Below are 25,548 nucleotides of genomic sequence, written 5' to 3'. Positions count from 1 at the left end.
AAGGAGGGCTGAGCGAGTGGGGGAGGAGAAGTAGGCAAAAACTGAGGAGCGAAGAATAGAGGATGAGTGACAGAAGATGGGTTTGAAGGAAAAAGGAGGCGTCTGAGTTTTGACGGAAAGACGAGGTGCGACAGACAAGGATTTCACACTGTCTGCTTCGAGCCGTCGAGCCGGAGGGGGAGAAGTTTAAAGGAGCAGTTGTAGGAAGGATGTTTCTCAATCAGCATCCTCAAGAGCGAGTGAGCCAAAGTTTAGTGCGGCACAGTTTTCACACACAAAAGGGCAAGACTGAGAGGGTTTCATGTGGCAAGAAAAACAAGAGTCAGCTGTTGTTGGTGTGCGTGTGTGTGTGTGTGTGTGTGTGTGTGTGTGTGTGCAGCTGTTTCAGGTGACACACATGTCGTGGCAGACACAGAGGGTTGCTTCCATAATGACTCTCTAAGGGAGGGGAGGGGGCTCAACATCATAAGCTTGATATTGATTACAGAGACTGTGAGATGCATGGGCGACATCGGATACTGCAGCCATATGCCCGCATGAAATCACTGTGACAGATGCACACACACACACACACATACACACACACACACACACACACACACACACACACACACACACACACACACACACACACACACACACTTATCTCTCCTTGCTGCAGAAGATGCCCTCCTTTCTTTTTTAACGGAAGCGTGCTGATTATACCAAGGTGTGTGTGTGTGTGTGTGTGTGTGTGTGCATTTCCATGCATTTCAACACACATGTTATTATGTTTGTATGGGTCAATCATTGCAATAACAACAACAAAATCTGTGCAATCTTATCAAACCAGTGTCATAAAATCCTCTCTGCAGAGCACCAGGTTTTCTTTTGTGTGTGCTGCGCCTTTAAAAGGGAGGCGTGGCTCTGCTACTACGACACGCCCCTTTATGCATAACAGCCAACCTCTCCTTCCCCCGGACCATTTAGTGCAGTAGTCGGCAAAGAAAGTGACCACAAGCCGAAAGCACATCCAGCCCCTCTGCGCGGCGGGACTGCGACCAACACGGACTCGTTTAAACCCCCCACCCCACCCCCACTACCATTAACCGTTTACAACCGGAAGAAGACACCCGAGCGGAACAGCTCACGTTTGAGGCAGAACGCACGTAAGGATTCATTGTGGCCGCTGCCTTTTTTTTTTTTTTTTTTTTGGACACTGATATTGCGCACGGCGGATCTATGAGGACGCAGACGGGGTTTTCACGCTCAACACCAGGTAACAACTCGCTTTATTCCAGCGCAACTTATCCCAAGGAAGGATGTGTAACAACACATGGAGGTTAAATGAAGTTTTTTTGGGTGGGGGGTTCGCCGCTTTCCAACGCGCCTGCTGCGTAATTAAACTGATGAGCGCTTCTTCTTTTTTCTCTCGGTCGCAGCTGAATTGTTTGGGCTTGAGGAGGGAGTTGAACCGAGGAGGAGCGAAGTAAACTACTTTGCATATATACTCCTGCTGTCGGAGCAGGATCATTGGCAGGCAGGACGTGTACCTGTCTATCCAATTAATGCATTTATATCTAATTTAATTGAATCAGTCTATTTTCTGCTGAGCAGTCAGCAGAAAACAGACCCCCGAGGCCCCCCCCCCTCCCCTCCTCTCTGTCACAGTATACTACTAAAGCAGCGTTATGCAACGAAACACTGTTGCGAAACTAAAACTTCTCAGCAGCAACACTGAGTTGCTTAATTTTGCGATATTTTAGCATAGGATTTTTTATTTTTTTATTCCTGAAATATACGTGTCGGGTTCGCAGTGACCTTATTAGGACTCTGTTGTAGTCCTAATTGGCACACCGTGCGCTGATTGGCTCCAGGTAAATACTTAGTTTAACTGTTACACCTCAGGGGATGTTTCTCTTTAGGGCGGGACAATATTCAGCTGTATTATTTAACCAGTATGCTGCAGTATGCATGGCCCCAGTCCCTTCAGAGGGCAACGTGTCTACGGACAGAAATGTGAGTATATATATATATATATATATATATATATATATATATATATATATATATATATATATATATATATATATATATATATATATGAGAGAGAGGTTAAATTCTGACACAACTCTTGGCTCCATCTCTCTGCAGACAGTGGGAACAGGGAGTGATCCGCCTCCCTGCCTGCAGCCCCCATGCCGGGCATTAGCAACGCCGCGCCTCGGTATGACAACTGGGACATGGACCACCTTGACCACTACCAACATTACTTCTACGACGACCACCACGACCCGGACGAGGATTTCTTCAAGTCCACGGCGCCCAGCGAGGACATATGGAAGAAATTCGAGCTGGTGCCGACCCCGCCCATGTCCCCTATCCGGGCGGTGGAAGGGCCGGGCCGGGTCGGACTGCTGTGCCCGTCTCTGGGGGACAAGCTGGAGTGGGTCTCTCAGTTCTTGGGGCAGGAGGACGAACAGCAGCAGGACCTGCCCTGCAAGCTGACCGCGGCCAATGACTCCTTCGGGAACCTGAGCTCGATCATCATCCAGGACTGCATGTGGAGCGGCTTCTCCGCCGGACAGCAGCTGGAGAGAGTCGTCGGGGAGCGCTGCGCTCCGTGTCCCGGGACGACCCCGGCCGCTGCCAAAGCGGCCGCCGCGTCTGCAGTCACTTCCCCGGGGAGGACGCAGTGCGCTCCCGCCGCCGCTGACGCGTCAGCCGCCGCCGGCGGACTGGCGGCGGACTGCGTGGACCCGGCTGCGGTGCTCACTTTCCCGCTAACCGGTGGCTGCAAGAAGCAAGTGTCCTCTGGTTCAGAGTCTCACACCGACTCATCAGGTCAGTAGCAGTCTGAATATGCAGCATGGTACTTTTTTATTCAAAGGAACGTGTCACTTTGATGGACGCTTATTTGACTTCTAGTTTGCCTGTGAGGTTTGTGGTAGTTGAGTAACCACAATCGCACCTTTTTTATATTTTTTAACTTTCTCATGGTGTAATTTGCCTACTTTGTTGTTTCTAAATTATATTTAGTGAGGGTTACTCGTCATGTGTCTTTCTCTCTCATAAATACCTCGCTTTGATTGGCCATTATCTAGCGCTGAGGATTGGCATGGCACATGATGACTGCATTGCGTTACCTTGGTGCATGCAACACATGCTTCCAGTGACACGCCCATTGAAACATCTGCTGCTTGGCTGGGCTCCAGCAGAGCAGCTGCTACCTCTCCCTGTTCCTCTCCAGTCTGACTTATGATGACAATATCCTCTCCTGCACTTTCCCGGCTCACATTTGACACACATTCAGTGAGAGTATTCCTTTTATTATTGGAACTTTATGTAACATGGAAGGGGTAGGAGAATCAACCTGTTAAGTTATCGCGTCTAGCCAAAGTCTACAGATCTTTTGACTTTTTTTTTTTTCCCCCCCATTTCCACTCTGTGAACCCGTCTGATGGAGACCGGCTTGCGGGCTGCCATGTGATCCTGGCCCATGCATAATGGTGTGTGTGTGGAATGTCACAAAGGGAAACTTGTTGCTGCATTCCTCCGCTCAACAGGCTGCAGCGCCAATTGTGTCAGTGGGTGGATTTGGTCCGAGCCAGCCGGGGCTGTGAATAGAGCGGGATTAGCCGTTTAGGAGGTCGGCTAGGCGTGCAGAATTCATTGAGGCGAGTGTGAGGCAGTATTGTACACGGTTTCGGGGGATAATGCGCGCTCAAAGAAGAGGAGCATGGGCAATCACCGGAGATACTTGTGTGCTTTAAGCTCCAATATAGGGCCACTTGAGGGGAATCAATTCCTTGTAATATTGGATTACATCTGCTGTTTTATAATTGCTGTGGCACATAATAGGAAGATGCCCCTCCCTCCAAATCTCTTTTGTCCATCCCCTCTTTACTGTGTTATTCATATAGATTATTACTTTCTGAGCCAAAGAGGTGCAATTACTTAAAAAGTGTTTCAGTTTACGAGAGTATTTAAAATCTCCCAGGGGTCAAGTCGATGAGACCTTTTCTCATATTTAATACCTCGTTTCTGCGCTTGTAACTAGAGCAGCTAAATGGCTTGACACGTGCGCAGCATCGCATACTAGTCGTCTTCTTTTTGATGAGAAGCGTTGATTTTTCACCTGAAGGCTTCTTAACACCGTCTCTGCCTCTCGGCCTCACTCTGTGACTCATCACTGTGTGTGTGTGTGTGTGGTTTTATGAGGATGTGTGGGTTCGTTTTTACAGAAGCATTTAATTGGTTTAAGGAGGCAGACGGCCCGAGCGAGCGTGTCCTGGGAGGTGGCTCCTTTATTGTGACTCATATTTCCAACTTCAGCTGACAACCTGCAGTCATTACCTCGTTTAAAAAAAAAAAAAACACACAGTTTAACAGCTTCTCTCCTGCTCTTATAGATGATGAGGATGACAAAGATGAGGACGAAGAAGAGATCGACGTGGTGACGGTGGAGCACAAGCAGCAGCAACGCAAACCTCGCCGACTGGTCAACACTCGCAAACCGGTGACCATCACGGTGCGGGCGGACCCCCTGGACCTCGGCATGAAGCGTTTCCACATCTCCATACACCAGCAGCAGCACAACTATGCCGCCCCCTCCCCCGACACGCTCCCTCCGCCGGTCGAGCCGCCTCGGAAGAGGGTCCGGCAGGAGGCGTCCTCCCAGCCGCACCAGAACTCTCACTACCACCAGCCCCGGCCCGGCCACGCCCCTCTGAACTTAGACGGCAGGAAGTCTGCCGGAATCCGGTCGGAGTCGCCCAACCTCAGCGCCTGCTCTCCTACCTCGTCCTCGGCCCCTTCGTCTCCTCCCTCTCCTCCCTCCTCGTCGTCCTCCTCGTCCTCCTCCCCTTCCTCTTCCTCCTCGACCCCGCATTCCCAAAGCTCTCCCTCGAAGACCCACTCCTTCTGCCACTTCTCCAGCCCGCAGTCCTCGGACTGCGAGGACACGGACAAGCGCAAGGCGCACAACTTCCTCGAGCGCAAGCGGAGGAACGACCTGCGCTCGCGGTTCCTGTCGCTGCGGGACGAGATCCCGGGCCTGGCGGATTGCCCCAAGACGCCCAAGGTGGCGATCCTGACGCGCGCCACGGAGTACCTGCAGCAGCTGCACGTCAGCGAGAGGCAGAAGGCTCAGGAGAGGAAGCAGCTGAAATCCAGGCAGCTGCAGCTGCTGCAGAGGCTGGCGCTGCTCAAACGCTCGTGAGCGACGGAGTCGGCTGTCGCCACACACACACACACACACACACACGCATACACACTCTCACATAACTGGACTGGACTACATGAAGGAGAAGAGACACTAATGTTCACTTTGAATTGGTCACGTTGGAATAGTGCGGGTGGATTTGTTTTTTTGTTTTCTATTTTTGTGGTTTGCACATTAGCTTCTGAGTGATTGAAAAGGCCGCAAGCCGGACAGGACAGCGAGCTCGGGACTGGTCTTGTGGGGCGTCTCACGGGCAGATTAATATGTCCATGGCTACTCAATATAGATTTGTCCAACTGTTATATTTCCCCCTTGTTGAAAACTGTTGCTTGCTACGGGAATGCAGCAGCTTCTAGTTGATAAACTGCTACAACTGTGCTGTCTAACTGCTGCATGTTCTGGTCGGACCGTTTTCCTTGATGGGGCTCGTTGTGCTTGCACAGCAGATGCGTCTCTCTCTTTCTGTCGGTCTGAAGCCCCGCCCCCCTGAAGTTCTGTCAAGTCTTTCTCTACAGTCCCCTGCTCCTGATCGCTTGGCATATAAACATCTTGCACATTTTGTTATGGAGTTGTGCCTTGTTTCTGCTCCTTGTTCTTTTCAATTTTCCTTTCTTTTTTTTCCTTAAATTATCCTTCTTCATGGCATCTTTTTTTCCCCCATAGTCCTTATTTATTCTTGTTCTTTTCTTTACCCTTTTCCTTGTCTGCCGCTGATCAGGGGGCTGTAGTGAGCCATGCAACAACGACGTTACAACTGGACACACTCTATGTTCTGCACCTCTGGAATAGCTCAGGTTGGGTCCTAACTTCTGTGCCTGCAGGTTTCCATTCAAGTGTTTCCTTCTTTTGCGTCATACATGTTTCAACGCGTTATTTGGAGAACATTTTTGAAAACGCGTCGCCACAAAGGCATCGTTTTGAGCTCGATCCTATTTCCAATCGTCTGCAAAACCACGATTACGTTCTTTACCGAGATTTCACTCTAAATCTTTATTGTTGTGCCATGGAGACCAGCCAAAAGGTAAACGCTGGCTTCAAATTAAAACCAAAAGAAACTTAGGGGAATGGCTTAAATTGAATCTGTATGTTTTTAAAATACATAAATACCAACTTTTGCTTTCAGCCCAATGAGGTCCAACTGTACATCTTCATCATGCTTGTCTGATTATATTTGTAAATTGTTTTGCATTTGATGTAATGCCTATAGAAGCCTTTCAGTGTATGTAAACTATCCTGTTGGATGTTGTGTATATAGTACCTCTACTGTACAGTCCCTTCCAAACCAAAACCAGAGCTGTCTACTATACTCATCATAGTTTTTGTTCGGCCCTGCGTCCTAAACCGGGGCCAGGCTTGCTGGCTTTTCAAAGATAACTCAAAGCTTCTATTTTTGTTAAGAAAAATTATTATGAAAAAGAGTCGAAAAATAAAACACTTACTGAACATTGATCACATTAGACACTTTGTCACCACTTTTTTTTTTTTTTTTGCAACGCCTACTTGTTTTCTTTACCATTCATTACGTTTTTCTGTCTCTGGGGTTTAATTTTATTTGTACAAGTCAAGAGTTGACAAAAGTTTTATACTATATTTTCCTACAGAGTTTGTGTTTCAGTGTGAACTAATGACTGTTTTCGTTACTGCCGCTGGCAGGGCTTCACTGGTGGTTATGTGCTGAACATTAGCGTGCACGGTCCGCTTTCGTCTCTCCGTGGAGCGGAAAGCACCTGAACGCCTCGATCCAATCACTATAGCTGGAGCAATCTGGCGCCGGTGGTGGGGAGAGGGAGGGGCACTTAAGAGGATCTACCGATTTAAACTTCTGGCTGTGTGCAGCCTTAAGTGACTTTACTGCTTTCTGCTTTTTTTTTTTTTTTTGTTGCCGATTGTTCCCATAAGCCATGCGACAGAACACTGTAGCCCTTGAACTAGTACTGTAAATGACTCGGTTACGACGAGTAGCATGCTCTGCTCTTACCAGCACTCAGGAAACTCCCACGTAGCCTGTAGCTCTTGTGATTAGGCCATAAGGTGTGCTTGAGGAAAACATCCCCCACCCCTCCTCCCGCTGTAATCTGCTGTATATGTAACATAACCCGAGACCCACACGGACGGAAAGAGAGCAGTGGAATCACCTGAACAACAAATACTTCAGGTTATCATTGCTTAATTTCCCCCTTGTATCATCTGGATGGATATCGTCTCCGCTCATTAATTCAGCACAAACCACCATCAGCCCTGTTTTTTCTTTCTCAATAGTGTGCATCCACAGCAGTGGTTTGCCCAAGTTTTATTTTACTTGTATTGGTCACTGGTCTCTGCTGTTTGCACAGTCACGGCAGCAGCGGATGTTTCTTACTTACTTTGGGAGTTTAACAATGGTGATTTCTTTTTTTTTTTTCTGGAGCCTTGTTTCTGCACTTTGTTTTTTTATGTACCTCATAAGCCTCTATGTATGAAGAGTAAGTCAGAAAAATAATAAATTCATGGTTTGACATCATAAATGACGTGTTTGCCTCTTTAAACGTATATTGTTATAAACCACCTGCCTGAGTGAACGTACATCGTCTCGTGCGCAGTTTGTTCTGAGCAGTCTCCAAGGTAACACTGGTCCTGGCATCTTTGCCATGGCAACAAGCATCTATACGCCCAGGCAGTTGCCTTAGAAACAATTATAACGATGCCATAATCTTCTATTTAAAAATATATATATTTTTTAATATGTTAAAAACAAGTAAGTAATTTCCGGCACTTTATTGATCGGTATTGAATGCAGTTCAGTTAACATGCAAAGCTGCCTGTTGCCTAGTAACGGAACCCTCCTCTCCCTCTCTCTCCCCGCTCGCGCTGCGCATGCGCGCCGCCGTCAGCTGTGTGCGCCGGCTCGAGCCGAGGAAGCGGCATCATGGCGGCGTCCGCTGGCAGCGTGCGGCGCGCCGTGAAGCGAGCGACGGTGCCGGCTTTAGTGGTGGTTCTGGGGGCCACCGGCACCGGGAAGTCCAAGCTGGCCATCGAGATCGGGAGGCGGCTTCAGGGAGAGATAGTCAGCGCCGACTCCATGCAGGTAGGAAGACCGAGGAGAGGAGGAAAGGGGAGAGAGTCCTTGACATGGTAGCCATAATGCTCTGTGAAGACAGTCAAATAAGTCGAGTAAAGCGGAATAAAATCACCTGCTGCTGCGCTGAACGAACACAGACCCGCATACAAGGCTCGCAGACCTTTCGGCTGAATGTGTGTTTCTGCACGAGGGGTTTGCGGTTAGCTAATTTAGCTAAGTCGCTAAGAGTCTGCGTGTCACTTTATAATGCGACCGTTCCTCGACCACGAACCGGTCTGCGAGGACTCTCACCCGACGTCTTTTTCTTTCAGCTCAAATGTCATTTAAAGGAAAGTTAAGTCGTTCAGGGTGCAAAGAAAAGTGCACATGACGATGAATATGTGTTGCTGTAGTTTCTCGTACATCTCGGTCACAGGTGAAGACCTAAAATTTAGCTGCTCATATGTTTGGCCCTCTGTGACGTGCATGACCTCGTGACCTCAGGGTGCAAGCTTGTGGTGTCCACACTGATGAGAAACGTGCATGTTTTATTCATAATTATTCATATTTTCATAAATGAAACGGATCAGATGATCTGCTTCCAACTGAAATGTCAGCGCCATGATAGAAGGAATGGATAGTATAGATATGTAACTTCAATATAAAGCTTGAAAAATAGGAATACAATGCACTGCACTGTATAAACCAGACAGGAGTAGTGACTACAAAGTGTATTGATCATTAATAATGTGAGAAAATGTATTGCAATAAATAAGTGAATGCAGATATAGCGAGAAATACAGTTGTTGCAGTGACAAATATATATTTAATAGAGGATATAAACGTATCTCTTTGGGCAACTTTCAAATAAAAAGCACTTTGCCTGTCGGCTAATTGTTACGGTAATCATTAAAATACTCTAAGTTGAATGTGTTATGTAACAGTCATTTGTTTTTGTTCCTGTAATAAAGCAGCTTGGCTGTGAGCTAATTAAAGCAAAGTGTAAATGAGTGGAGAGCAGTGATGAGATGCTATACATCGTAACATTGATATGTTGTCGTAAAGATATTTATTGGCTCTGTCTTTTATTGCAAATCCATTTTGCAGTCAAGAAGAAAAAAAAACATATTCAAAGCAGTTGTTCAAGCAGGAAGCAGTTGTGTGTGTGTGTGTGTGTGTGTGTGTGTGTGTGTGTGTGTGTGTGTCACAGTGACATTTAAAAAAAACAAGAAAGGAAAAAAAAAACTCCCCAGCTTCCTCCTCTACGCTCCTCTCTCTCCCTTTAGACCCTCTCTTTTGGTTCTCAGGCTCCGTTGCCGCAGCAACCAGAGGGCGCGCACACAAAAGAAAAGGCTGGACACAGGTTTGAGTCTGGGTCACACCAGAGTGGACACACAGACGTACACACACATATACACACACACACACACACACACACACATCCAAATCAGCCAGCACTGATTCCTCTTGACTGCCGAATTCATCACATCGAGTTCACGTCTTTCATCACCTTGCTCCTCCTTGGTGTGCATTGTCCTTGGGTGTGTGTGTGTGTCCCTAAGGATGCGACGGGTGGGGGAGCACCTCTTCCAGCAGTCAACTGGTACTGGGTAAACTGGGTTACGCTAATAACATTTCAGCCCAGAATATCTCAACGACCGGCAGCAGCCCTGCTGGAGAGAAACGGTGGCCTAGTTACGGCACGGCGGACCCGGCCTATCTCCACAATCCCTGGCCTTGTTGCCGCCCTCCCATTGGTGTGTGACAGAGAGAGAGAGAGAGAGACGCAGACGTGGAAAGAGACTGCTTATGTGAGAATGGGGCTGTGTATAGGCTAGAGCTGGCCTGTGTTGTCTTTGGGATAGGAAACAGTCTGGTCTTGTTTGGGAGAAAGCAGCATTGTGCTGAGCTGGTGCATATTCAGCGCCGTGCTACGCCGGCCCTGCAGCTGATAGTGAATGGGCACGCTGTGGCCACTGGGAAGTGGTCTATTGTCCCGGGGAGAATCGGTTCCCACACTCCCTAACACTCCTATTGTGTTATCATCCCCCCCCCCCTGCCCCTGGCCCATGCCCTCAACCCACAGTTCATTGGACATGCAGGGGGATATTATTCACTCATTAAATGAACATGCTATCTATGGCACACACACACAACAGCTCGGCTGTACTGTCAGTGTGTGAATCCATGGTTCTCAAAGTAGGGGTTCAGGTACCAGCGGGGGGGAACTTCCCTTCAGAGGCTTCCAGTAAAGAAACGTCACTGTTTTCTCACTCCCTACAAGTTGGAGTTATGGGAAAATGTGTGCGTGTATGTAGGAGAGCTGGGGGATCTGACCAAAATCTTCTATCCCATATACGTCATTTTATGTCTTGATGAATCGCAATATAACATATTCCATGAATTAAAAGTCTATATGAAATGACTGTGTAGTAAAGCCTGTTTTTGTTTTACTCCTGTGTGAATTCAATACTTGACAAATAAAAAGTATTATAAGAGTATTTCCTCTTTTGATCAAGACCTAATAAGTATGTTTATTTAGAAGAGCACCTCTCATAGAACACCATTCACAATGTGCTTAATAAGATATTTATTAAATAAAACCCTTCAAACATTAAAAACAATATTCACAATGAATGAAATCAGATGGTAAAAACACAATTACAAACACTGGGCAGCACAAAGTGACACACAGACGAGTTTAAAAAACTGAGTCTTCTTCAGATGCTTTTTAAGTAAGGAAGGGGAATTATAAAGAGTCATATTTAACTGGGTGGTTAAAACAAAAAGTTAAATCTTCAAGTTATCTTCCCATCAAAATATTTCTAATCAGATCTTCTGAGAAATGTAGATGACGTATTATAATTCCATCATGATTCAATTAAATTATCATATTTAATTATCGTCCAGTTTAGTGTACATTTCAGACCTCACTGTCCCTATCGCCTCATCTAAATAAATAAATAAATATATTTATCACAAATGTCACCAGGTGAGCCTGAATAGTCTCAAATTAGCCAGTTATATAAAGTATGTTATTTCAGGCAGAGAATAAGAGGTTTCTGTGCTCCATATTCTCCTCTATTTGATGAATACAGAACTGACAGTACATCTTGTGTTTGAGTAAATTTAACTGGATTCTTTGCTCCTTTCACATCGAATTCCCTTCTGCTTTTTTTTTTTTGTATTGCAAACTTACTAATTATCTAATTGTCTCTCTTATTTATGAATAGGTAAAGAAAAAGCTCATGAGAGGCTTACATTTTGCTGTTTTAAAATCATCTGAAAATAGAAAGATGCCAACCAGCTCTCAAACACCCAGAAGTTGAGAGAGAAAACCCGTATCCATCTGTTACTGAAGTGGAAGATATACAATGAATGTCTATGGTGTGCTGTGTGCCTCCGGCGTCTTTTGGAGTTTGCATGCAAAAGCTGTTAAAGCTCTGGCGTAGTGCAGGACTGTGGGAAAGAGTCAGGACATCGTTCAGACTGAGTGACGATGCAACTTTTGAATAAATATAAGGAGACGGCATCAAGGTCACAAGTTGCACTGATTTAATGCACAAACTGTGGGATTTAATTGGCCGAATCTGGCTTTGGATGGGCTGTGATAGACGTCTGTTGTTAATCACGCGGGCGACTCATCCAGCTTCTGCCACTTTGCAAAGCGTCATTTGTAATCGGAAACGTTTGACGTGGACGGTAAGCGGACGGAGTGAGTGCACTTCACAGGTGATTCATGGGAGGAGTGCTCAGACGGAAACATCAGGCCGGTTCGCTGTGATCATCGTTCAAACGCCGCCTTGTTTATGCCCTGCTGCACATCACATCCGGGAAATACACCGAGGACTTCCCCGACGGCCTCACTCTTCATTTTAACGATATTTAAAGGAGATCGTCCACGTTTCTGTTCCTCCTCTTGTCTTCTTTGCAACGACACAATCTGGTGCTACCAACTTCATTTCGAAGGATGTGATAAATTGAACGTGTATTTTGGTTTTTGGATAATATTGTGATTAATTTCATCACAAGTGGCAGGTGTTTTAGTTTCCCTGGAACCTTTGAACGCACCAGGAAGAAAGGTGTTTTTAAAAACTAACTTTTTAGTTCCAAGTGTCCAATAAGTTAATTTTCATTGAATGGCGAAATTGATTGAAAGCAGCTGAAAGTAGGACAAATTGTCTAAAAATCTAAATTGATCATTAGTAATGCAAAGTTTATGAATAAATTGGCTAAATCACTGAAAAACAGCAGCTTGATTTAGTTAATACTTGATAAAAGATTTGAATTATTCAACACTTTCCTCCCTCCAAACAAAAGTCTGTGTTACTAACATATTTATTTCTGCTTACTCAGCGTCACCTGTTTGCTGTATTAACCAAGAACACATTGCTGCCACAAAATAAAAATAAAAAAGAGGTGTATTTGAGTTATGAGTGGGCGTGGCGTCGTGCCGAAAGACCATCCGAGGTCCTAAAGGGCAATTTAACAGGTCATGCACACGTATGCAGCGTTACGGGAGCCGGTGGGACCGCTGGACGTATTGGTGGCCAGTGACCTCCTTTTTTTGTTGTTGTTGCTTTTTGCTTTCATGAAAGGAGGAGTGACATGAGCGGGGGAAGATTGTGACAAAGGCAGACAATCTGGGAGGCTTGTGGTTTTGTGTCGAATGTGAGAAATTGGCCTGAACAGCAGGAAACCTGTCATGTGTCATCTTGACCCTTAATAGTCCCATAAAAGAGGAGTGAAGGAGGTCGCCTTGTAAAAACCCAAAGGGGCCAATTTGCCTTTTAAGTCGTATATTTGGAAAATTTGATGGCGGTGTAGCGGCGGATTTGACCGCTCCGAGGGAGGGAGGGGGTTATTCTTTCAAAGGTTAGGCTTATTATTGGCCAGAGGTTGTTATGCGCCAACACCAACTGCTTATCTACGTATGAAACACATCCCACACTCCAATACTGTGCAGCTATGTGTTATATCCCTCTAATTCGCTCCCAGTCATCCGTCCTCCTCCTCCATCTCTCTCTCTCTCCCCCTCCCGGTGTCTCTCTATGTGTCTGGTGTGGCTATGACCTGTCTAGGCTTTGACGTATCTGTTTGTATTGCAACTCAGCGATGTCGCCTCCCACATCCGATTTATGATGCATCTTTTTAAGTAATCTAAGCACGTGTGGGTGCGAGCCAAAAACGAGGGCTGATTAACTCTTATTTTTGTTTGTTTCTGTGTGTGTGTGTGTGTGTGTGTGTGTGTGTGTGTAAATATGCAGTCTGCGGGTGTGGCGATGCGGTCACCACCGCTACTGTAAAGCAGCAAGGGAGAGGATGATGGCAGGATGGAGGAGGAGGAGGAGGAGGAGGAGGAGGAGGAGGAGGAGGAGGAGGAGTGGGGGGAGAACAACGCCATGAATGATTTATTAGTCTGGCATTACTGGGCCATTCCCCACAGAGAGAGGAGAAGAAGATGGAGGGATAAATTGTTGAAGGATGGTGCCTTAAGGGGAAAGGATAGAAGAGAGAAGATAGGCGGATAGGTATTCAGTGCTGAGAGTAATTGAGAAAAAGATTCAGAGAGAAGGGTAAAAATACAGCGCTGTAGCTTACAGTTTGTCGGTTGGATGAGAAGGGCCGTGTCCAGGGGTCAGAATAAGGACGAAGTGTTCTGTCTTCTTCTCTGGACCCGACTGACTACAACCGACCCTGCAGTTGTTTTTTGTCAAACCTTTCGGGATTAATTATAGGGATACACTGATTTTACTTTTTCTCCCCCCATACTGAGCTTTTTTGCCGGACTGTCTTTCGTCCTCGAGGTATTTGGTCAAGAATATTAGTAGTAGTATACTAGTCTTACATCCTACCGGTGAAGACTTCTATTTTAGAAATCCATTAAACACAAGATATGTTGCTGAGTAAATGCTACACCTCAAGACCAAAGCCAACTCCTTGTGTCTTCGTTGTCTTTTACTAACTAAAGAGAGTTAGTGACAGCTTTGGCTCAGACTCGCTCACATAAAGCGGACTGACCTTTTTAAGGTGGACCAGCTCTTCTGATTTTAGTCACGAAGCCACTCATCCGAGTTTTGCTCAACCCTTTCTGGCTCTTTCCACTCTTTGTGCTAAGCTAAGCTAACCGTCTGCTTGAGGTAGCTTTATATCTAACGGCCAGATACTGGATGTATGCTATCAATCTTCTCGGCTGACTCTCGGCAAGAAAAGAGAAAAATGTATGTGGATCAGTGACATCTTGCCGATACTCGATCGGCTCAACCAGGTCAGTCCCCAGCATCTGCACCCCGAAATAATCCTACATGAGGAAAATAACGTTTCAGATCTTTTACGTGGCCTGTTGTGGTCATCATGAGTCCCAAATCTCTGGTCATTTTGTCAATGAAATACCAACACGGGAGAAACCGATGCATCGGTCTAACTCTGTGAAAGAACTGCTTTATCCTCCTTTATCTCTAAATCTTATGTCATGTCTCCATGAGTTTTCGCTCTCAACGTCTCTTTCTTCTTTTTTTTTTCCTCACCCCTCTCCGTCTCTCTTGCCCTCGTTCTCCCCCTCTTCCTTCCTTATTTATGTGGCAGAGGAACAGCTGTCTCGTGCAGGGCGTAAGGTTGGCCAGGCAGGCCGGCTGCAGGCTCTGCAGAGCTGGAACACTGAGCTCATTGTCTCTCACGCACACACACACACACACATTCTCCCTTACTCACACACAAGCCACATGGTCACATCCATTCACGCATTTAAAGCGAGACAGGAAGGAGAAGGCAGCTGAACCCACTGGATTTTCCATTGAAGTTTAGGGCCGCGAGTTGTGACGTGTGGAACTACTAGAAAAGCTGACCGGGAAGAGCGCATCTCTGGGACATTTCCTCAGAAAAGGAACTTACACTTCATTGATAATGAAATAACACACCGCGATAAGATCGGAACAGTTTAGCAGTCTGAGGAATTGTTTGATCTCTTTCTAGTTGGAACACATTTTCTAGTTTAGTCCTCAGATGGCGTGAAATGTGACATCAAAGAACAACTCGGCACTAATCAATTCTCCCTCCACTTTTCATTTTTTATTGTGACACGTAAACATGATTTGCTATGTTTATTTTTAACTTTAATTTCTTTTTAATGACGGAGCTTAAACGTCAGTGCAACTTGTAGCACATTTCCACCGCCTCGACCCGACGTCTTCCTCATCTTCCCTCTCATTTGCAGCTCCCCCTCAATGCATTTTTCTCCTCATATCATCCACCCAAGTGGCTCTTTTCATTTTTCTGATTTACCCGGCACGGTCTTCCTCTGCCTGCTCTTACTCTCGGGTCTCTTTGTCCTCGTTACGGCGGAAATTTTACTCAAAATCTCTTTATGCAAAGCTGCAACAACACATAAATGCACATTGAAGAACGAAAGTGTTTTAAGAAAGGATGGAGATGAAAGGAGGAGAGGCTCATTTTACACCGAAAAGTTCCTGGTAATTTTAGTCCTGGGTCTACTTTTCAAGGAACTATACATTTTACTGCTGCATATAAGACTAAAATGACTCCACAGTAAATGATCTGTTGAGTGTTTGATAGTTGTTTATTTATAACCGCTGTAAAGCAATCAGAAAACAACTTCTGTCTTTACAGCACCGTCTCTCTCTCTTCTACCGCTCTCTCTCTTTCTCTCTCGTCGTTTTAAAGAAAATCAGGAAGCCGAGACTTAACTTTTAAACGTTCTTAAACAAAGAAAAATGCTTTCCCCTCGTCCTAAATTCGATCAATCCTAGAGTTCTTCCTTGTTTTATGAATGAAGCGCTACATACGTCGAGGCTGCGTGTGTTTGTGTGTGTGTGTGTGTGTGTGTGTGTGTGTGTGTGTGTGTGTGTGTGTGTGTGTGTGTGTGTGTGTGTGTGTGTGTTCAAACAATCGTCAGCGGCCGTCATCCCTGCAAACCTCAACCTCGAAAGTGCCTCTACCTTCAAAAAGCACGTGCGCTTGAAAAAAAAAAAAAAACGGATCTGTTAGTAGCTGTTTGGTATCGTCCACAACGCATGATCGCCTTCAGCAGATTTGTACCGAATCTGAACTTTGAAGCCGAGATGAACGGAGAAAAAAAGTGTGAGATGTGTGTTTCCTATGTGAGGAAGTTGGGAGGTGTGTGTGTGTGTGTGTGTGTGTGTGTGTGGCTCAAAATGAGACACACATGACTCTTACTCACAGAGTGTCTCTCCACGCGCACACACTCACACGCACATCAATCAGATGCCAACCTCTGTCTTCGAGCATCTCTATCCGTCTTTTTCTCGCCCTCCTTCTGCGACCTGTCACTCTGTCTTCACTGTACGATCTGCGTGGGCGAGGAAGAGGGCAAAGGAGGCAAAGGAGGCAAAGGAAGCAAAGGAGGGTCGGTTGTGGATAATGTGTGCAAATTTGTCAGGGAGCGTTCTGTTCTCTCTAACAAGCACACGGCGCTCTTCTCTCTCGTCCTTCTCCGGTGATTTTTATTTGATTCTTTTCCCCAAAAAGACTCTTCCAAGCCTTCATTTCATCTCCATCTCCTTCATCTGTCCATCCATCCATGCATCCCTCCCTCCCCTCCCATGGCTGACAGTGGTGTCGTGCAGAGACATCGTGAATAATTTATCCGGCTGGGTTGTTCTGCCCTCCTTTGCTCCCCGCTGCTGGGGAAGCACACGCAACCCTCACACACACACACACACACACACACACACTTTCACCAAGGACGTGATCAATACTATTGATCACCCGTTGCATGCATGTTGGGTCAAACGGTCTGTAATTAGTTTCTTTGAAATATAAGAGTGAGACGACTGGAAGATGCTTGGTGAGGACGCGGAGCTCCAACTGCAGGCACGAGGAGAATCTGGGTCTGTCCGTGGCGGGAGAAATTATTCTAGAAGGGAAATCATGAGTTCATTCTTTCAAGCTGTAAAGAAAAATAGTACCTGTGTGTTCATATGCGGCCGTTCTTCAAACCCAATAGGCGACTGCTTATAATCGAAGGCTGTATTTTACTACTCTGGATTACTGAACAACGCCTCAACGCGCTCTTTTTTTTTTTATTTCTTTTTTTTAAAAGTCAATTCAAGACTGAATCCAACCTGAGGGTTCAGCCTGCTGGGGAAATTGTTGGTTATAAAGTTTTCCTGGCTGATTCACCACTTTCAGAGTGTCTCTCTCACACACACACACACACACACGCACACACAGTTGGATTGACACTTTTCCACTTCCTGTAACTTTTACAATAATTGTCTTTATGATCATAAAAGACAGAAAGAACATGAAAGAAAACGTGCCGCCGTTAGCACTTTTACATTTTTTCTCATAAACGTATGACTATAATCTCCAAAATCTTCGAGAATATCCATGTTTTTTTCTTTTCTTCTCCCCCCTTGCTTTGTATTTATTATTTTCTTGACCTACAATGGCCCCAATATGCTGTTGTACTGTAAAAGCAATACTTTGTAATGCATCTGGAGACATACTTTCAAAACTTTCCACATTTGACTGTGTGTGTGTGTGTGTGTGTGTGTGTGTGTGTGTGTGTGTGTGTGTGTGTGTGTGTGTGTGTGTGTGTGTGTGTGTGTGTGTGTGTGTGTGTGAACATTTTGACGGACTACAGTATACGACACCCAGCTGTCAAATTCCACGTGGGAGCCCTCCTCTCCGGGTGATGATAAAAATGGACAGAGGAGGCGTGACGGTCACATGGACGACAAACAGCGCTCCTCATTTCTTCCTCCATAACAACCAGCTTCTGACATTGATAAATATACACACACTCACACTCACACACACACACAACCTACTGCTCGCAGGGATTTCAATCTCCTGCCCAATTTGTTTTATGGACCCTATTTATTGTTCAGTGTTAGCCGGAGATTCATGCTCTCTAGGACAAAGGACGTCCTCAGAGTGCGTTGGTATTGAGAAGTTTACGTACATGCGGTTGGAAGTTATATTTTTCCCTCCATCTATCCTCCTATGTGATAGTAAATCAAACCTGTTCATAAAAGTGTTTCTTTTTCTTGATGATTCTCACTCACTTCCACGTGTTTATGTGGTTTCCCCCCTTCAGGTGTACCAGGGCCTCGACATCATCACCAACAAGGTGACGGCCGAGGAGCGCGCCCAGTGCAGACATCACATGATCGGCTTTGTGGACCCGCTGGTCAGCAGCTACACGGTGGTGGACTTCAGGAACAAAGCCCTGCCTCTAATATCCTTTTCCCTGGAAACGTGTGAAAGCAGAGGGGCAATATTTCCCGTAACACCTCTCCACCGCTGGCGCATCGCCCACCTCCAGGATTATTAAGTGGAATTCAGTCAATTTGAGTGTGTGTGTGTGTGTGTGTGTGTGTGTGTGTGTGTGTGTGTGTGTGTGTGTGTGTGTGAAAAACGATCTGCCTTGTCCTCGTTTTATCAGCGTGTCTCACTGCAGATGTTGCTCTGAAAATGAGAAGAGAGAGAGAGATCACTAGAGACGGTATTTATAGAGGCGCACACACACACACACACTTTGGGCAGTCACACACACACACTTTGGGCAGTCACACACACACACTTTGGGCAGTCACACCCTCCCGCAGACACCGGCCGTCACACAGATGTGGAGAGGGGAGGCGATAACTAGAGATGGTATTAATAGATCGTGGAAGGCGCACACACACACACACACACACACACACACACACACACACACTTCTCGCGCTCACCAGTGCGGCGAGGGGCTGCGGTAACTCCAAGAATAGGCTCAGTGCACCGCGAGCTCGCTGGCGGGAAGAGGGAGAAATGGAAAGAGATGAATACAGATTAGCAGGAAGAGAGTGGAGGATTTTAAACTGTAGAGCAGGAAAGAGACGAGGGAGGGAGGGAGGGAGGGAGGGAGGGATGGGGGTAGTTGGAGAAGACTGACAAGCTTGAGAAGTTCAAAGACGCAGGACCTAATGACGCATCATCAGCTATCAGTCCTTCACTCAACATGCCATTCACATAAACTCCCTCCGTCTAACCCCCTCCTCTCAATCTCGCAGCCCTCTTTCTCTTTTCCCTCCCTCGAATGTTCCTCGCCGCTCGTCAGCGATCGTCTCTCACTCTCTCTTCCATCTCCTTGCCTCTGCAAACAGTGATGCAGCCCTCTGCTGTGTGTGTGTGTGTGTGTGTGTAAAAGAGAGGGAGAGAGGAGGCGAGCGATGATGGCTGATGAGCCTTTACCTTGTTTGAGAGGTTATTGGATTATCTCTGAGTTGGAGAAGGGGGGCGAGGGAGGAAAGGTGCAAGAGGAGAGCAGATGCGACAGAAAAGGGGAGAGTGAGGGAACTAAGGTGTGGCAGCAGGAAGGTCTTTTTAAAAGTCCATCATCGATGCATTTGGGAGGTGAACCAAACTGTTTGCTGGTTTGGAGTTTGTTTCATTATTATTTAATCATCTATTATTCATTTGTTCTGTAGAATCTTTCTTTTTTTGTGTGAAAAATCAACATCAAAACATACAAGTCGCTCATGTTGACATCTTTTAAATTGTGTTTTTTGTCCGACCAACGGTTCAAAACTCAAATATGTTTAGTTTACTGTTATAAGACAACCTGGTGGTCACATGGTGGATCAGAGCGGTCAAGAGATGATTCACCCTTAATTAATGATTATCCTCCCGACCGAGTCCCTTCTGTCATATCAATCAATTTGAGCCTGACTTCCTGTAATTGTTTTGTTTCTCTTTTAAGTAGTGCTTTTTTGGACAATTATTTGAAATACAATGTATTTAGAATCAGAATCACCTTTATTGGCCATGTGTGTGTCCACATATATGGAATTTGACTCCGGTTACACTATGCTCTCTTTGTACCTATATACATATTATATACAAATAAACAAGCACCAATTTGCAGCCACTGCAGTTTTAATATATGTATTATAGAATGGATGGGCGGATATAATGTGAACTATAGGATAGTTGAACCTTTTCTGGATGTGAATGGGGGAAATTAGGACTCCATTTTCTGTCATTAGGATTCTTTTGTTTTCTTGAATGTGCATATAATAAAAAACAGGCAGAGGATTTGTATGCAATTCACCAAAATGGGTCCGGCAGACTCTCACAATGAATGAAGGGATTAGAACCGTCTGAAGTTTGTTTTTATGCCCTTAAGTGTTATTTAATTGTGGCGCAATTATGTAAATACTGTTGAAATTGGTAATGGGGCTCATGTATATGAAATGTGCACAGCATCAGTTTCCTCCTTAACGCCCTCCAACATTGACGACATGCACAGCAGAACCAAACTGCCAGTCGTTGTAGGAGGAACAAACTATTACATCGAGTCTCTGCTGTGGAGAGTCCTGCTGAATACAGCGGTGAGTACAACGGAAATGCACGTTTTCTCTCTGACAACGATTATCTCATTTCTTTTCATTTCTTATTTCTCTGAAGTGCTTTGTGATTACTTAGATTTAACTTCTAAGACATCACTTTTAAGGGCCGACCCAAAGCACTGCTTTAACGGGACATTTGAATATCTTAAAGGGCCGGTGTTTAGGCTGTGGTAGCATCCAGCGGTAACGTTGCAGATAGAAGTGGAAACTTTGTGTGTAGGAGAACTACGGTGGCAGACGTGAAAAAGCGTCTTTGATTTTTCCATTCTGGGCGGTCGACCGGCTCACTATGTAAATATATACGGCTCAAATTTAAGGAAACGTAAAACAGGAATAGATGCCAATGGATCCTGCTATGTGCTACACACTGGCCCTTTTAAGGATGTGACGGTACAAGTGTAAGGCCCTGATCAACAATGAGAAGCAAGAGACGACGATGAGAGAAAACCTTCATGACGTCGGCTGCGTTTCCTCTTCTTTTAAAGAGCGAGGCGCATAGAGCACTCTGCAGCACAAAAGAAGCAAAACGCTTCACCGTCATTAAAAACAATTTAGAAAAGCTGCCCTCGTCTGCTAAAACGCATTCTGTTTGATGAGGGCCAAGGAGGAGTATTTGATTTAGTCAACTACATAAAATGTGTTTCGCTGCAGCAGGAGATCGAGGAGCCAGTGGACGGAGGAGACGAGGCTCAAAACAGGAAGTTGGAGCTGGAGAAACTGGGAGGAGCCGAGTTACATAAACGACTGGCGGAGGTCGACCCCAGAATGGCGGCCATGTTGCACCCCAATGACAAACGCAAGATAGCCAGGTGATACAGCGGGTAAACTAACTTCTGTACTAAAACAGCACAAGCATGGGTAGGAAAAGTTAGCCTTTTTATTTTAGCTGTCATTAGCTATGAATAATTGATTTTAAGCCCCTAAAATACACTGCGATCTCTAGTTAACAGCAAAATATTGAAGTGCCATTTGATGAATGAGCCGGAGCCTGTAGAGACCTGAGCCCTGAAGCCCCGCCCCCTCTGCTGCACAGAGCGCTTCCGCCTGTTTATTCAAAGTGTTTCGGTATTGAACGTGTTGCACCACCTTTGATCCTGCACGTCTTTTAAGTCCCAGCTATACACCCGCCAAGCGTTAACTAGATCAGATGAATATTTTTTGGGATTTATAGTTGGGTGATGTTGCTACAGCGCCACCTATTGGCCAAATGGCACCAAATTTGCCATGGTCACTCATGCATCAAATCTTCATCTGTCCACCTAATGTGATTGGAATAGCACAAAGCGTTGAGGAGATATGACATATTTTGTAACGGTTGCGCTACCTGCTGCATTTGAGCTAACTTTGAAGGCCATATCTGGCAAAACTGTATTCAAAATTGGCGGAAAATATATTTAGACGCCAAAAGACGTGGCTTATTTAGATAATGTTTCCATACCATTGGATGAAAGATACTAATCAAGCCATCGACCCACCGATGTTTGTCCCGAGACTTGCGGTTCAAAAGTCTCGGGACATTGCCTGGTCTGAGAGTTGTCCGTGTTTTACGTCTTCCTTTTACCTGAACCCTGTACACAGCGCCACCATCTGGTGTCACGTCTGGTTGCAAAGAACCAAGATGGCGACGGCCAAAATGGCTGCAAAAAACGGCGGCCCACAAACCAATGCATGACGTCCCCTTTCCTATACACCAAATACAATGTATTATGTTCTCGAGTGAGCTATTTCAATTACTTTAGAACTATTTGACATTGCTTTGGAAAACATAGTTCAGAGGAAAATGTCCTTTCTGCCATTAGGATTTAAATAGTGTCGCCTGTGTGTGTGTGTGTGTGTGTGTGTGTGTGTGTGTGTGTGTGTGTGTGTGTACATGAGGAGCTCAAGATATTGTTGAGTTATCTCATGTTTTATTCGAGGGGCTCTGTCACAGTGTACGGCTTCCACCCAGTCCACACTGACATGTCGAGTGCCTGTTTACACACACACACACACACACACACACACACACACACACACACACACACACACACACACACACACACACACACACACACACACACACTCACAGAGACGCTTGATGAGTAGCAGCCAGCGCACTCCGGTGAGCAGGTTAGGTTACCCTGTTCTTCTGGGTGACAGGAGACGACAGGAGTCATCTTTTCTTCGTAACCTCCGTGTGCAGCGAAGCACGGCTAAAGGGCCTGGATCTGAATCTCAACAACTGGAAAGTTAGCTTCGCCCTCGCTGAATGTCAACTGTGTGATTTATACTCCCAGTTGTTTTGTCTCTCTTTCATCCCCCCCATCCCTCCGTCTTGTCTTTTGAATTAATTGCTGCTGCTGTGTTAATCATTGAGACTACTGTCAAACTAGACTTTTCATTTACTCTGGATTTAACGGATGAGTGGATGTTTAATTCGTCCTCGGTTCACCCGTCGATGCCTGACCCACACGGACTGGGATGTAAACTCACAGTCTACTGGAGATCAGAGGAATTTGTGTTTTAGTTTTTGACCACAACGTCCCTGCTTGTGTGTTTGTTGTCCACAGGAGTCTTCAAGTCCACGAGGAGACGGGCGTCTCCCACAGCCGCTGGCTGGAGGAGCAGAGGGGTCAGGAGGGGGCCGATGGGCTGGGGGGGCCCCTGAGGTACCCGGACCCCTGCATCTTCTGGCTGCACGCCGACATGGCCGGTGATTTCCGTTTTTTTTCTGTTATTGCCCGTTGCTACGGGAGCTTCGGCGCAGCTTGATTTAACGTTCTTATCTTGTCTCTTTTTTTCTTTTTTTTTTGCCGGTGTTTTATTTCTCCCTCCCCGTTTCCCCCGCAGCTCTAGACAAGCGGTTGGACGCTCGCGTCGATGACATGCTGTCTGCTGGACTCGTTGAGGAGCTCAGAGACTTCCACGTCCGCTACAATCAGCAGAAAGTCCAAGACGACAGGTAAAGGACATGTCCCCGATCCTGGAGCAACACAATCAACCCGATCGAGAGATTTTATGTTTAAGGGCTGTCAAATGTTTCCTATTTGAATATGAAACAATAAAAAAAGACACACATTGAGTGTCCGATGTGTGCCGGATCTCTATATATATATATATATATATATATATATATATATATATATATATATATATATATATATATATATATATATATATATATATATATATATATATACACAGAATTAAAACGGTAGCTAGATTGTGTCACATTTTGAGCACGGGGCTGTTTTTTTTTTACTTAGACTTCTGGGAGAAGAGGAAACATTACACGGTAATTAAACATCGTTCTCACAGGAGCTACTTGCGAATCCATCTGCTTTAATTCTGTTGACATTTTCTGACACATTACATATATTGGATTGCTCACTATCGGTGCTTAAAGTGGAAAAAAAACAAGTGCCTACACTCCCTAGTGTGAATAAAAGATACGAGGAGATGTTGCATGAATGTTATTTTTAAAGTTGTGTAAGGGGCCAGTGATTCCCCCCCACACACTTTACACCCCTGTCCCACATAAGGAACGAGAGTAGAAGAAGAAAAGGTGCAAAAGGTTGCGCTACCTGACCAACGGCCGCGTGGAAAGGCTTGAGGTTTAGCCGCAATCTAAATGTTGACATATTATGTCGCTGGTATTACAATTAACTTAATCAGACATTTATTATATTGTCATTCATTACCTTGCGGGCCGCTCTGAGTAATCTGGCTCGTCTGTCGACAACACAGTCACTGCCCACACAGTCCTGCTTATAGCGGAGCTAACGGCTAATGGCGCTAACAGCTAATGGCGCTAACGACTAACGGAGCTTACATTGACTTTATCATGAAATAATCAGTATTATTGGGCAAAGGTGAAATATAACGTTATCATAATGTGTTCAAATGTAATCTTGTAAAAAGAAACTTTAATAAATACATGTTTCACAGGAATTTTAGAAAAGGAATTTATGACCTGTTTAACTTATCAACACTAACTCTAAGCAGCTTAGATATATTTCAATGTACTCAAGAAGCAATTATGTTTTTTTTTTTTTTATGCAAATAGCTACAGATGACTGTAGCAAAGTAAGAGGAAAACATTTAGATTATTTTTCGGGAAAAGTCTCTCTCCTTGCAGTCAGTGATGGGTCCGATGAAGGAAAACGTCCTCCAGCAACGTGGCTCTGTGGTCATCGACTACGCGGCGTGAAGAGGACGCCGCGTCTGGAGCGTTCATTACGTGATCTTGAACTCGTTGCACAGACATCCAGTCTGTCACCACGGCAGGAGGAGGGAAGAGAACTCAGTCGAGAAGCTATCCAGTTATTTATTCCTCCCTCTCCACCCTGACGGGTCACTCTGCTCTGTTGGCCGTCGCTTCCCAAAGGCCTGCAGACCGATTTAGATCAAGGCGTTTGTTTCACGAGTTTGGTTCAGACGGGACTGATATTTCTCCAGGATGTCCAGTGATTATTAATAATTGCAGAGATAAGCACCCTCCATAGGACATAAGCACCAACAGGGGAGTCTGGTGTTCGCCGCTAATTACCTCACTGAGTGGATGTCGCGGTGGCTCTGGAACAGATGACTCACAGCGACTGTGTCGCCTGCTCAAGATGCTCCTGGAAGATACTGTTAATATGATTTGATATTTTGTCTCTCACACAATTGGCCCTGACATTTCTCTTCACGGTAACCTCGGGACCAGTAGCACACTGGGATCCTTTCAGTGCTGTGGAATCCCTGTTTCTTTTCACCACGACGCGTGACTTTAGCGTTTGATTTATTGCGACGCCGGTACCAAACTTGCAGAAGAAGCCGGTCCCCCGTTTGCATGAGAGTAAATGTGTAAATATGCATGTGGGCTTCTCAAGCGGACATTGAACACGGCTGTGTGTCGGTCTTGGCAGCAGATATTGATATTGTACGTGTGTGATGGGGTGTGGCCGGGGGAG

At 45.6% G+C, this 25,548-nt stretch overlaps 2 protein-coding genes across 2 annotated transcripts in view; both read left to right on the top strand.

Annotated features, from left to right (window-relative positions):
• Positions 1 to 2,207: 2,207 nt before the first annotated feature.
• myclb (MYCL proto-oncogene, bHLH transcription factor b) lies at positions 2,208 to 5,200 on the top strand (the record flags this gene model as incomplete). The annotated part of the gene is made up of 2 exons (XM_079232147.1): positions 2,208 to 2,823; positions 4,392 to 5,200. The coding sequence occupies exons 1-2, from the start codon at positions 2,223 to 2,225 to the stop codon at positions 5,198 to 5,200; spliced, it is 1,410 nt and encodes a 469-aa protein (XP_079088273.1). The 5' UTR covers positions 2,208 to 2,222.
• A 2,908-nt stretch (positions 5,201 to 8,108) lies between these two features.
• The window catches only part of trit1 (tRNA isopentenyltransferase 1), a gene marked incomplete at both ends in the record, with an annotated part of 28,894 nt that continues 11,454 nt past the window's right edge, over positions 8,109 to 25,548 (top strand). Inside the window, 6 exon segments of the mRNA XM_079231910.1 lie at positions 8,109 to 8,267; positions 18,322 to 18,482; positions 20,515 to 20,596; positions 21,266 to 21,423; positions 23,164 to 23,306; positions 23,444 to 23,555. Coding sequence (XP_079088036.1) covers positions 8,109 to 8,267; positions 18,322 to 18,482; positions 20,515 to 20,596; positions 21,266 to 21,423; positions 23,164 to 23,306; positions 23,444 to 23,555 — 815 coding nt within the window.

The sequence above is a fragment of the Taurulus bubalis genome, assembly GCF_910589615.1.
Source record: "Taurulus bubalis genome assembly, chromosome: 16".
Classification (NCBI taxonomy): domain Eukaryota; kingdom Metazoa; phylum Chordata; class Actinopteri; order Perciformes; family Cottidae; genus Taurulus; species Taurulus bubalis.
The sequence above is the reverse complement of the archived record's forward strand: the minus strand, read 5'-3'. Positions and strand labels throughout refer to the sequence as shown.